At 33.9% G+C, this 14,028-nt stretch overlaps 2 protein-coding genes across 3 annotated transcripts; one reads left to right on the top strand and one right to left on the bottom strand.

The window, feature by feature from the left end:
- Window positions 1-3,580: 3,580 nt before the first annotated feature.
- LOC114743409 (BTB/POZ domain and ankyrin repeat-containing protein NPR1-like) lies at window positions 3,581-7,470 on the top strand. Its single transcript, XM_028931618.1, has 4 exons — window positions 3,581-4,174; window positions 4,504-5,251; window positions 6,076-6,273; window positions 7,100-7,470. The coding sequence occupies exons 1-4, from the start codon at window positions 3,635-3,637 to the stop codon at window positions 7,351-7,353; spliced, it is 1,740 nt and encodes a 579-aa protein (XP_028787451.1). The 5' UTR covers window positions 3,581-3,634; the 3' UTR covers window positions 7,354-7,470.
- Window positions 7,471-9,858: 2,388 nt separating this feature from the next.
- On the bottom strand, window positions 9,859-12,532 carry LOC114743411 (heat shock factor protein HSF30). Of its 2 annotated transcripts, XR_003740002.1 has the most exons (4): window positions 11,873-12,532; window positions 10,572-11,406; window positions 10,386-10,451; window positions 9,859-10,301 (listed from the first exon to the last, which is right to left on the bottom strand). XR_003740002.1 is itself a non-coding variant. In XM_028931620.1 (3 exons), exons 1-2 carry the CDS (start codon window positions 12,452-12,454, stop codon window positions 10,588-10,590), a joined length of 1,401 nt encoding a protein of 466 aa, XP_028787453.1. In that variant the 5' UTR covers window positions 12,455-12,530; the 3' UTR covers window positions 9,859-10,301; window positions 10,572-10,587. The 2 variants fall into 2 exon arrangements, 1 of the variants encoding a protein (XP_028787453.1); XM_028931620.1 differs by lacking the exon at window positions 10,386-10,451 and having other exon boundaries at window positions 11,873-12,530.
- Between the last annotated feature and the right edge of the window lie 1,496 nt (window positions 12,533-14,028).

The raw sequence follows: 14,028 nt of genomic DNA, 5'->3' as shown, positions 1-14,028 counted from the left end.
AACCAATAGACTCAAGTTAAATTTTAATATCATGATTAAAACATATGAATGACTAGAAACTCAAGCTGACTTATGGATACAGGAGTTTGAATTATGTTAAAACCATCAAAAGTATTAATAAAATTTATGTTCACGCTTGTACATTGGCAATTGAACCTCAATGTTCACGATTCAGATGCAGTTACTGTGGCGTAATAAAAACCATCCAAAAATCTCACTCAGCAAGCATACCTTTTCAAGATCTCTTGATCCTCAAAGGGTTAATCAAGTGGTTGCTCAGTTGCACTTTGAATAAAGAAAAATTTGGTTAAAAGTCTTTGTTTAAAAATTTAATTGGTTAAAAAGATCTAGATTTGAACAAGTACAGTTATGATCCATAAGTATAACTTTTCTTTTGTTGGGTGTAACATATCATTAATGATGTGTAATAAAATTAAAATAAAATCATTCATACTCATGCAACCGATTGGTATAAATGGAATCAATGTTAAAGAAAAATCAACAATTTCACATCTTATTTCTGAAAGTGCCACCTATTATACTTTTTATATTACTTTTGCAATAACTATTATGAAAAACCCGTTGTATAAATGTATTTTTTTCATACTAATAAAAAAAAAAGAGAATTAACATGAACTCTCACATGAGCAATTTAATCAGTAAAAAATCTCACAGTAAGTTGGTAACATAGGCTACATACTGTTCACTTACTATGAGATTTTTTTAATGATTAGATTACTTATACAGGAATTTACAGTAATTGTCCCAAAAAAAATCACACATAAACATGAATTGAGGTGAGTTGGTATCCCAAAACTTGGTGCCTGAAAATCAGCTTCAACTTGTGCAAAGTGATATCATATCACAAAATCCAATATCCAACTTTTTGAGGCACCCTTATAATCTACTGCGTCCGACATGAATCTGGATACAATGGTCGACTGAATAATAAAACTTCATTTAAAAAAAAACTAATTTATTTTTTATAGCGTCATTTTATTAAAAAATTCCCAATTCCAATAAATTGCACTTTGAGTATTGAATTGGACACTTGACTAAATCCATCTCCGCTTTTTTCTGTGTGTGTGTCAGCTGTATGTTGGGACTTGAACTGCCTTCTTGGTGAAGGCACAAGGCTAAGCTGAATAACAATTGGTTCCTAAAATGTCTAAGATTCTCAAAATCAGTAAATATGCAAATTACTTTATTGTAATACACTTCAAAATTCAAAACTAACTAGCATATTCTATAATATTCAACGATCGAAAATTTAATGAACTCGTGAACTAGATCGTTGGTTTTGTATCTCATTGAAAATGCAACTCAAATAAAACAGGTCTGATTTTTTTTTTCGTAATTAGTAAATTACACTAATCATCAACTACCTTTTTTCTAAAAAAAAAAATTATGGGTTATGTTAAAAGTTACACTTGATGAGTGTGAATATTTATTCATAATTATGTTAACTATTTTTATTGTATGAACCTGTTATTGCTTTCTAGATTTGTAGCCGCATGTTACTCACTTCTAAAATTTTTTTTAGTAATTAAATTACTCATATAAAATTACGCACTGATTTTTCCTAATGCAAAGGTTCAAGAAGGTCTGAAAGTGTGATGAAATTGACTATAATTTAAAAAGTTTAAGAAAGTTACTAAGTTACTTAATTATAATATTTTATGATCTATCTAATATGTTTATATATTCTCTCTGATTCTTAATATAAGAGCAAGTTAACTAATTTGAGTAGATTAAAAAAACTAGTTAAATTAGTTATTTGTAATAAATAGGTATTGTCTGTCTTAAAATATCTTTACTAATCAAATTGGTTGAAACTATCATTATTACAAGAACTACCTTGAAAAAAAAAAGGATAAATATGAGAGACAAAGTGGATTGAGATCTTATATTTAGGACCAATATAAAAGTCAAACAAACTCTTATATTAAAGATCGGAGGTAGTATATCATTAGATTATATATCAATTTATAAGTAAGGTAAATTAGTTTTTAAAAAATGATAAATATAAATATTTTAAGTAGTTTAGTAACTTTCTTAATTCTTTCAAATTAGTCAACTGAATCTTATACTAATGATAAAAAATATTACTTCCAATTCTTAATATAAGACCTAATTAACTAATTTGAGTAGATTAAGAGAACTAGTTAAGTTAGTTATTTGTAACAAATGCATTTTCTTTACTAAACTATTTTTACTAATCAAGTGTATTAGTTAGAATTATTCTTATTATAAGAATTACCTTGAAAAAATGGATAAATATGAGAGATAAAATAGATTAAAATTTTATATTTAGTATCAAAATAAAAGTTAAATAGGCTTTTATATTAAACAGACTCTTATATTAACAGTAAGAGATAGTAGCGTTAAGCAAGCAAGTAAACGAGAATGACGTCATTATTAAAACAAAAAACGGGCGCATTTTTTTTTTGCCACCAGAACCAACGGCGGATAAACCAGCTTGTTTAACGGAAATCGAGACCTCACTAACAGCCGCAACCGTAGCCAAGCATTACCACACAAGCGTGGCTCTTTTTAACACGGCCTTTAGTTATGCCTCTCAGGCTCTCATGGAAAAATCCAATGTTCTCCCGCCCATTGAATTGGGTGTTGCCTCCTCCTACCGTTTTTATTGGTTCAGGCCCACTTGAATTATTAATAATATGATTTTTTTTTTATATTTTATATTGAATATAGATATTTCAACTGTTAAATAGTAATTATCACATGAATAATCCTTTTCCATCATTATACATAAGGAATTTTCTCCAATGATTAGAAGCATGCAAATTACAAAAAGGAAAAAAATCAATCATATAATACAAATATATCAGTCAATATACTAATAAAATGTTTAATGAGATATACTACTAATATGTGTCATACACGATTTGTAACTTAGAAAAAAAAACAGTTTTTAGTTCATATAATTATGGCTAACTTCAATCAAACTATTCATAATTTTTTTTAATCAAATTCTTGGCCGAAATTCCTACCATTACCTTTTTTTTTTTAAATATATAACTGACTCTTTAGATTATTCTTATCAAATGTTCAATTTTTCATATAAAACATATTTTGGTTGATCGTGGAAAAATTGTCACAAAGTAATTTTCTATAAAATAAACTTTTACTATAAAAAAATCCTTACAAGGTAATTTTTTCAAATCTTACAATCTAATCACATGTAATTAATTCGATTTGTAAATCATAAGTCATTATTTTTTCATAAATCTAGATGTTTTGGATATTCTTAAAATTTTTAAAAATATTTTTTATAAATCAAAATAAAATTTTCCACATATTATTTTATATATTATAAAATTATTTTTAAAATTATAATTTAATTTCCATTCGGACACACAGCACTTTAGCTTTTAACGTCGCGTTGGCTTTTAGCCTCCACAAGTCAACGTCACCCATGTTCGTGTTTGCGCCATCATGCAATCTCTCTCCCGCCTTCTTCTGGCGCTCTCTTGTCTCTGTAATTCCATGGCCTTCCTCAATTTCAGGCCGTCTGGATACGCATCGACATTAAGATCCTATTTAAAGGACGATAAGAACTTGCGTAATTCTCAACTTTTTCTCATACAGTTGTTGCTTGCTTCTGTCTCCGATGGAGTCTAGAATTACCATTTCTGATTCCAACGAGATCAGCAATAATGGAAGCGGAGTATGTTGTATAGCCAGCACTTCCCGAACCCATTTAACTCCGGAAGCTTCACCTCCTTTAGATGTTGCAGCCCTAAGCCGCCTCTCCGACAACCTCGCATCAATCTTCGAAACCTCGGAGTCCGACGCCTTCTTTGCCGACGCCAGAATCGTTCTCGGTGACGGTAGGGAAGTTCCGGTTCACCGCTGCATTCTGGCGGCGAGAAGCCCTTTCTTCAAGAGGGTGTTCTCTGGGAAGGAGAGGAATGGAGTGAAATTGGAATTGAAGGAATTGGCTAAGGATTACGAGGTTGGTTTCGATGCGATTGTGGGTGTTGTGAGTTATTTGTATAGTGGGAAACTAAGGTCACCGCCCAAGGGTGTTCGTGTGTGTGTGGACGATGATTGCTCCCATCTTGGCTGTCGACCTGCAGTGGAATTCATGGCTGAACTGCTCTATGCTTCTTCAACGTTTGAAATATCTGAGTTGGTTGATCTTTATCAGGTACATTGATCAATTCAGTTTTTTTTTTTTTTGCAAGATTCCCATTCTTCAAAACTAAAATCTTATGGTGTCTAGAACTGCATATTTTAGAAGGCAGATACTAAGAAAATTTTGAAAATATGGGGCTGGGGGCTTCCACCCCCCCGCCCAACATAATAGTTTATTGTCACTACCATGGTGAAATGGCTATATGAAATGACTTGTGCAATGATTTTGCACGAAATATTATGAGCTTATATTGATTTTTCTTCCTTTATTTACTCTTCTGCTGATTTACTGTAAATTTATATACAGTAAATACTTCACTGGTGGAATTGTTTGCTTTGTAGAACTATCTGCTACAAATTCTTGACAAGGCAGCAGCAGATGACATTTTGCTGGTTCTTTCTGTTGCAAGTATATGTGGAAAATCCTGCGAGACACTTCTAGGAAGGTGTACTGAGTTGATTGTTAAATCTGATGTTGATGTCATTACTCTTGAAAAAGCTCTGCCACAGCAAATTATGAAACAAATTATTGATAAACGTATAGAACTAGGCTCAGAAGACAAGTCCAACAACATCTGTTTGCCAGATAAATTTGTGAAGAGAATACATAGGGCTCTTGATTCTGATGATGTTGAGTTAGTCAGGTTGCTCTTGAGGGAGGGACATACTAATCTAGATGATGCTTATGCCCTTCACTATGCTGTTGCATACTGTGATGCCAAGACTACTACTGAGCTTCTTGATCTCGGGCTTGCTGATGTTAATTGTAAAAATTCAAGGGGATATAGTGTGCTCCATGTGGCTGCAATGAGGAAGGAGCCTAAGATTATAGTGTCCCTTTTGACCAAGGGAGCTCAGCCTTCTGATCTCACTTTGGATGGTAGGAAAGCCCTTCAAATTTCTAAGCGCCTCACCAAGGCAGTGCATTATTATGGTGCTGAGGAAGGCAAAGCATCTTCTAGGGACAGATTGTGCATAGAGATATTAGAACAAGCTGAGAGAAGAGAGCCTATACTTGGGGAGGCTTCTTTTTCTCTTGCTATGGCAGGGGACGATTTGCGCATGAAACTGTTATACCTTGAAAACAGAGGTAATTATTCACAAGTCCAAACCCTGCATTTTTTTCCCTTCTTGCATGTCTCTTTATGTACTTTATGAGAAGTTTCAGGTAGCATCAGAGTTGTAGGATCAAGTTTACTTAACATCTTAGTCTTATTGCAGTTATTCTCAGCCAAATTACAAGTGTTGGAAAAGTTGCTTCCATTTAATAACATTGAACTGCTGCCAATTGCCCTTGTGGAAAAGCACAATGAATTTCATTCTTCTTCCTTTTTTTCCCCTTCTGTGTAAGAAGACAATTAGAAGGATAACAGCCGTAGAAAGTGGTCTATCTCTTGGTATGACATGCATACTATTGATTAGATTTCAAACCATCTCGGAAACTACTATTTTAAAACAATTCAATCATTTGCAGCATCCAATTAAGGCAAAGAAAATCTTTAAGTGATGTAAATATCTCCTTATTAAGTTTAACAATATAACTCGTCAAGGGGGGTATTTTTGTTTAAGGAATTAGATTTCAATCAGTGATTTGAATAAAGCCTTTTAGACTATTCAAAGCATTTGAGCCTAAGACTCGTATGGCTGTTACCTTTATGTTGTTGTGTGTGTTCTTTTCTTGGTTCTGTAAGATAGTATGATTCACCATGTACAAGTCTGCATATTGTTTATTAAGTTTACAAATGAAATCGATGCATTATCTGTTTCTTTACTTGTAAAAGAAGAAAAGAAGTTCTCAACTAGAATGGCATGCCATTTTTTATTCAAGTGGACTACAAGAAAGTGCAACTTCAAGATATTTAAATTCAAATAGCCTCAAATTGATATGATTTACTGATAATAAATTTTTTTCAGTTGGACTGGCGAAGCTATTGTTTCCAATGGAAGCGAAGGTTGTATTGGACATTGTTCAAATTGATGGAACCTGTCCATTTTCAGATATATCTCAAAATGTGAGTACTAATACTCAGAGGACAGCAGTGGATTTGAATGAGGCACCTTTCAAAATAAAGGAGGAGCACCTAACAAGGATGAGAGTACTCTCTAAATCTGGTAAATGATGATTCACATCTATAATTTATTGCATTTAGCCATTAGAGATAAAGGTTTTGGCCCTTGAATAATATGTTTTACTTGAAATTAGTAACCTGAGAAAACATTACTGTCCGTTGCATTGATTGAGTCATAAGTGGATGAAAATCCTTAGAGAACTGAATTTTCCTTGAGTCAATTCAAGGTTGATGTCATCAATTGAGATGCATATTTTTTTTGGGTATTAAATTGATGCCAATCATAATTTTCAAGGACTGGAATGGTAGTTTACTCAAATTCTTTTGTCCTCGCTGTTCTTGGACAAGGGAGGGAAATGACGCCTACCACCTGATTTTGTACCTTCAGAAGCGAAATATGTTTTGATGCAAATCTGAGAGGGAGAACCCACATATATCCTCAAATGATGGTGTCGTCATCAATTTAGTTCAAAATCACCATTTTAAGGTTGCTAAAATGGTATCAACACCATCTTCCATCATAGTCAAAACCAATCATTCTGAGTTTTAGACTGATATCAAATATCTATACAAAGGGCGGCCTAGTGCACAAGGCTCCCACTAGTTGCGGTCTAGGGAAGGATAAATGTACACAATCTTACCCCCATAAATGGAGAGGATATTTGTAGGATTTGAACTCATGACAACTTCCAAGTCACATGGCAGCAACTTTACCGCTGTTAAATAGAGCTCCATATGACTTGATAGAGCCTAATTCTATGTAGTAGATGTCACTTAATAAAATAAGGCTTATTGTTAATAATGTATCATAGCCTGTTACTGCTTATTGTTACTGTGGCAGCTGACTTCTTTCTGCTTTTGATGATCAGTTGAACTAGGCAAACGATTCTTTCCTCGTTGTTCGGAAGTTCTGAACAAGATCATGGATACTAATAACCTATCACAGATTGCATGTATGGGCAATGACACTCCAGAAGAAAGACAAGCCAAGAGAAGAAGGTACGTGCTGCTCCAAGAAGTTCTGAGTAAGGCTTTCATGGAGGACAAGCAGGAGTTTGATAAGTCTACAGTCTCATCATCTTCTTCTTCACCATCAATAGGCATGGTTAGGAGAAACCCATGAATGAACTTGACTCAAGAAAAAAAAAAAAATCGTTTTCTCCTCCTTCGTTCTTCTTGGTCCAAGCTTACATTTGTTCTTAAATCATTTAAAATGTTAGTCCTTACACTTTAATAAATAAAATTATAAGACAAAGTTATTTCTCAAATGTCAGGAACTAACGTTATAAACTGTTAAAACTATAGGAATTAAATTGCATTAAATCAACATATAGAGATGAAGTTTTAATCAAGTTAAAACCACTGAGTTAGAGGTTAAGTTAACAGGAATCAAATGATTAATTTTTTCCCCTCTAAATTAAATTTCCACCCATCGAAAGGAGCACTTGAAATTGGAATCGAAAGGAGTGAAGAGAAAGCCAACACATACAGCCCTTTTAGATGAAATGAATCTAATCCAACTTCCAAGTCATGTCCAATCTCTGAAAGAAGTATTCATCGCTCTATTATGTAAAGTCTTTAGTTTTTTTTTTTTCCCCTCCCCAAAATAAGTTAATGATTGACGGTGAAACCTTAAGTTGGTATATAATGATTTTAGAGATATAATTATGGAAAACGACTTAAAGCGAAATGGACAAACCCAAAATCAGCAGGATTTGATTTGAAGCTGAAGTTGTGACTGTTACCATATCGTCTGGATAAGTCACCACTATCAAAATGACTTTGCCTTTTGATCTCAATCTCTTTAATTATTCTTTTCTAAGCTTCTCATTCGCGCTTGGTAAACTTAACCTTATCAATAATCCCTTTTAATTTGATCTGATGGCCCACGTTTGGTACGCTTCTAAGTAATATTTATAATTTGCATTTTTTTTTTTTTTGGGATAATCAGTTGACTCATAAGTTTAATTGTAAAATAATGAACTACCACTCCGGGCTTATTATAAATTATTTGTATAAAAAAAAATTTATCCTAAACATAAGTCATGTGTAAGGTTTTTAATTATTGTTTTCAATTTTAATCTTATTTAATTTTTGTTAAAAGCAGAAAAAGAGGAGAATATTTGTAAATAGGGGGGGGGGGAGAAAATTTTAATAAAAGTAAAATTTTCAATTTTCTTACTATGTTAAAATAAGTTAGAAGTGACTTATAATAAGGATAATTACATTTTAAACTAAAAACGAACCACAAAGTTCATGAAGTTATGAATTTCAAGTCATTATAATTGTAATCTTCAATATGAGAGGTGGTGAGATTCACATAAAATGATTTGTGTTGTAATACATACTGTCTCGGGTCCTAATTATAAAACCTCACTTATAGTTTACAAACGAGATTTTATAATTAGGACCGGAGATAATATTATATAGTAACCTTATCCAAACGGATTATGCTACTTTTGGAACAACTTGCTATTAATCACAAGTTGTTATACCGCTCTAATTGTTATTACAAGTAACTTATAGGAAAAAATTTTAAGGAGTGTTTGAAATGTGAATGAAAACCAAATTATAATTCTAAAAGTGGATTTACGGTACATGAAATAAGTGAGTGAAAAGAGTTTTATTTTGATTTGTGTGAAAATATTTTTTAAAAGTGCCTTTGGTTGAACCAAATACCTCCTTAATCCTAAATATAAAGTAAGTTAATTATAGAATATTTAATGAGGATTTTTTTAATTTTATTCTTATTTAATTCCTGTTGAAAAGAGAGAAAGAAGAGAAAAATGTGAGAATGATTTGTAAATGCATAAAAACAAGTTTAAAATTTTTTATCAATTTAATGTATTTTTTTCGTATATGAGGATGAGTTATAAGTGATTTATAATAAAAAAAATACTGCATTTATCACTTGTACTTATTTCAATGAATTTTGTTTTGAAGACATTAATATTACTTTATAACTATTTGTTTTTAAAAAATTAAAAACATGGTTAGGAAAACTTGTTGAAACAGCTGATCATGACCACTTTAACATAAAATGAGACGTATTAGGCGAATAATAAAAAAAATGATGAGAGGAGAGAATATAACGATTTGCTGACAAACACGTGGCAAGGCAGAGGACGCAAAATGACCAAGAGCTTTCTTGTGAAGATCCATCCTCTCCTTGTCGACATTTGGATTGAATTTAGGTGTTCCAGCTTGGGAAACAGAACTTGATCACGACATTAATAAGATAATGTCCTTTAGTCGTCGTTGGGGTCCCTTCATCTTCTTCTCCTCGACACCTGCCCTGCTTTTCCCTTTTTTAATTGCTTTTATTTGGCTTCTCACTCTCAGGGACCCACTTGATGATAGGTGTCCCTGACCTTTTACGCTTTCTTTTTGGACAAAATTGCTTATGCCCATTTTCCATTTCTCTAGTCTCAAGCCGCATACAATGCTCTTGACTCTACTTTAAACTGTTAGCTTGCATATTTATCTATTCTTTTTATAATTTTATAAATATATGTATCATAAGAGAGTGGGGATTGGTGAGTGGATAAAAATCTGTTGATGTATGGCTTAACCAAGAACTGTTTCCTACAATGATGTGAAATGCTTCAGAATGTGAACCAGAATCATATATACCTAATTTTTAAAGAACTAAAACAAAGCAAGCAAGCAGGAACAGTACACAAGCCATAAAACAGGAAGTATGAACATGCACCAACCAAGGTGATAGTGACGTAGTGATATTACAAACAGTTGAGTGGTCACAAGAGGTTCAGCTTTGAGAAGTGGCTGATACCAGGCTTTGTACAAAGGGGAAAACTTATCATCGCAGTAAAGGACTATGAAAAATAACATGTCAAAGATGTGTGAGGAACATAATATTCTAATTTAGCTCCAGCCAAGAGAAGAAACACTTGATTTCTTTCTGAGTTTCTATATCACGTAAACTGGTAGAGCAATCTGCCTTCTCACTTCTCAAGTTAGCATATGTTGAAGAGCCTAAATATAATTTGCTCATCATCATTGCTGTTGCAGCTGCAGCATCTTTTTCAAGTGTGGGCTCACTCTTGCAACCTGCAAATGCACGCAAGCAATGTCAACAACGGGAAAAAATTATGTAATTCATGAATCATCAGTTCGTGAACATAATATTACAACCTTCTGTTCAAGTGGTAGTTCAATTTATGTTCCTCCATTCTTCTATTGAATATCTAGATTTAAGCTCTAAAAACATGCACAAAATAGTATATGTCAGAGATGGATGTAGAGCTATTCATAGGCCTTCACTTACTACACTTCTGAATTGCAATTTCAGGAGAAAACAATCTTTGAAAAGAGCTTTACCTTCTCAAGGAATCAATCAGATACAACCAGTTTGCCCCACTAATCCACTTGCAGATCCAACCCAGTCAGTTTGTTTGCTAATCAAATCCTCCAATTCAAGATAGATATTTGAATCATTCACATCAAGCCCTTCCTCAACAACAGAGTTCTCTTCCATCAGTTTCTCTGACATCATACAGCAGGCTGCAGAAGATGCATCGTTAGCACTTGCTCTTGAAGCATTGGTCCTTAATCCCGGACTGCGTAGTTCATCTTTCAGAGCAGAAGGGGCTGCAGGCTGCGTTCTGCTATTGTTCACTGTTTCAGACAAGAGTCCATTGAGCTCTGACTGCAATGAAGCTAAGTCCTTATTACCTTGTCTATAATCAACATCAGGACTAGTGTCCATGGCCTTGGGAAAGTTCACAGGACAATGGTTTCCAAGCAATCTGGGTCTCTTACCGATCTCGCCCCCACCGAGCTCTCTTTTTCGCTTTATCTTCTGGATTAAATGCTGAATGAACGTTGGTCTTCTGGCCATTTTGGTCAGGAAATACATCATCTGGCACTGCTTCAACTCGGCCGACCGAACACGCTCTTGAACATTTACAAGCTGAACCTGTGAAGTCTCTTGTTGCTGTCTCAGCTTTAGAATTTCCACTTTCAGTATGCTCTGATCCTTCTTCAGTCTCTCAACTTCAGCCTCCAGGCCAGGTTTCATGGAAGTCAACGCTCCTCCTTGTTGCAGTTTGTTATACTTGCTTCTCCTCCTAATGTTCTTCAGTAAATGCTTCTTTCCACCCTGAAATCCTTCGTTCGCAAACTCCCAACGATCTGAATCAATTTTCCGAAATCCCTGTAATCATCACATGACAAATTTAATATCTAGACAGCGCCAGGATTCATCAAGAAAACTCCGGCAAAGTTCAATCAGTAAAACAATAAGTTGGCATATGATACAAGTGATAAACTTTTAACCACAATAGGTTAAACATACAGAAAACGAACATGAGCAGAAAATTTAACTACTTAACATCAGCAGCAAAAATTTGAGCACACGGGAAATTTTTTTCTTCTTCCCAAGAAATTAAACGAAGTTCAAGAACAAAATCTCGATTATTGTGGAGCACAAATATTATAATAATCATCCATAGAAAAATACGCATATAACCCAAGTATTTTTTGTCTAGCAAGAAGCTTCGCAAGAAACAAGACATTACAGAAGTTACAATCATGCACACACAAACTTTTCTCTCTGCTTAAATTGAAGGGCAAGAACTATTTGCACTATTGAACAAGAGAAATTAGGTTGCGTTACTCACGTATGTGTTAAGCTGCCGAATGAAGCTCGAGAAATTGCTGTGTTTGAAGTACTTAGGGAGAAGAATTTTGGAAAATTCATGGGAATCCCAAACGATGAAGCTATCACGAGCTTCGCTCCAGGACACAATCGGGTCGGTCACCGGGTCCTCAACCATCTCGAATGTCTTCTTGAGGAACGGCGGCGGGCCCAACTCGTGCAACCCTTCCATCGGTTTCGGCAAGAGGATTGGCGATGAATAAGACGACCCATTAACTCCAGCACCGCCATCGACATAATCCACCAGTCCACCCGGCTCCTCAAGCTTGACATGAACAGGTGGAACTGGTTCAGTAAACTCCCCATCCGTCCATGGAGAGCTCTTCTTTGCCGAATCCTCACTGTAAACGCCGTCGTCTGGTTCACCTTCAACATCGCAGTACCCACCAGAGCTCGAACGACCGGTGTCCTCATCAGACATCATCACTTGCTCTGATTTGACTCGTGCTACTCCTGCCATAGCTTCGTTTAATAGAACTGTAGAAATGGATTCTGACCTGCCACCACCGCCGATCCCGCCGGATCCACCGTGAGCCACCCCCATATTGTCACTGCTTTACCGCTGGAAAGTGCCAGTGTTGCAGAGGTAGAGGACACGTAGAGAGAGAGAGAGAGAGAACTGGCTGTACCGTTTTGGGAGTATGGAGAATGATAAACTAAGCGCTTTCAAACTTTATTTTCCCTTTATAGGCGATGAATAATCAAAATATTTTTTCTTTTAGTTTGGCAAGAGTGGGAGAAAGCCCCTGTCCAAAATTTGTATTGAGATTTGAGGGGGAAAAAAAAGTAATTTATACCACATCTAATTATTATTAATAAGATAAAAACTACAACTAATTTATAAATATTAAAAAATAATTAAGTTAATTATTTTTAATAAATAAATATTATTTAGTTATTTATAATAAATAAATTTTATCTTTCTTAAAATATCTTTGAAATTATTTTTCAATAAAAGCTGCTTAAAATGTGTAATCAATACAAAAATTACTTAAAAGTAAAATGAACAAATGCTGAAAATAAAGTAAATTTTGATATTATATTTAGAATCAACTTAAATATTTAATTATCTCTTATAATATAGTGCTAATTTCATTCCTCGACTCAAACAATCAAATTATGTAGTTCAAAGAAATTATTAAAATTAATCTAAAATAATGAATAGATAGGAAATGTATTTTTTTAAATATTTTCTATCCATAATGGATCATGAAAAAGAAAAATATGAAAGAGAGTATATGAAAGAAGTTATTAAAAATAAATTAGTAAAAATTCATTTTGATTATCCAAAATGGATCTTATAAACAGACATGGAGGGGATGAACAAGGGGACCAGCTAATCCAAATTTTTAATTAAAAATGGAAAATAAAGAATTGAGTATATCTGCGGGACTGTCCATTTTGGGAAATGGACTTAATGCCACGTGTCCTAGTTTTGACCTTTTGTTGCAATACAGGGGACCCACCCTCTCTCCTGTCCATATTTTAGCCGGTCCTAGTCAAATCATTTTAATGTTTTTATATTTTATCCAGAAGCCTGAATATATAGGCCGTATATATTGTGCCTGACTTCCTGCACCCGTTTTGTTTTACCTAAATATATTTTTCTACTATTTTTAATTGCTTCTCATGTCTATTTATTTCCAAATAATTCAAATTATTTTAGAAAAAATTATCAAAGAATCTCCCATTAAAATATTTCGTATTTTATAAAAAAAAATCTGAAATGAAAGATGTTTATGCATAACTGACGTATATTGCACATAATTTAGAAAAAAAAGTTACACTCACTCAATTCAAGAATTTTTTTTTACGAAAATTTTTTTCAAATAAGAACTTCTCAACAATTTTCGCAATACTTCATTCATACAAATCAACTATCGGCAATTCATTGATCTTTTAAATAATAAAAAATGTAGAAAAAATTGTTTGACTGAAAAAGATAATTAGAGGCAGAATAATAGTGAATAAATACAAAAATAAAAGAATAGTGGGGAGGCTGAGGCTTTAACGGGAACGGTCGATTCGGTTACCGGCGGAGGCATGGTTATTGTCGGTCATCAGGAGCTGCATGAGTAGCACGTGTCGCAATCTGCATGGACACCACGTGTCGACTTC

Source organism: Neltuma alba, unplaced genomic scaffold, assembly GCF_004799145.2.
Source record: "Neltuma alba isolate B1F8T4 unplaced genomic scaffold, ASM479914v2 tig00004016_pilon, whole genome shotgun sequence".
Taxonomy (NCBI): Eukaryota; Viridiplantae; Streptophyta; class Magnoliopsida; order Fabales; family Fabaceae; genus Neltuma; species Neltuma alba.
Note: the sequence above shows the minus strand (reverse complement) of the source record. Positions and strands in the feature narration are given on the sequence as shown.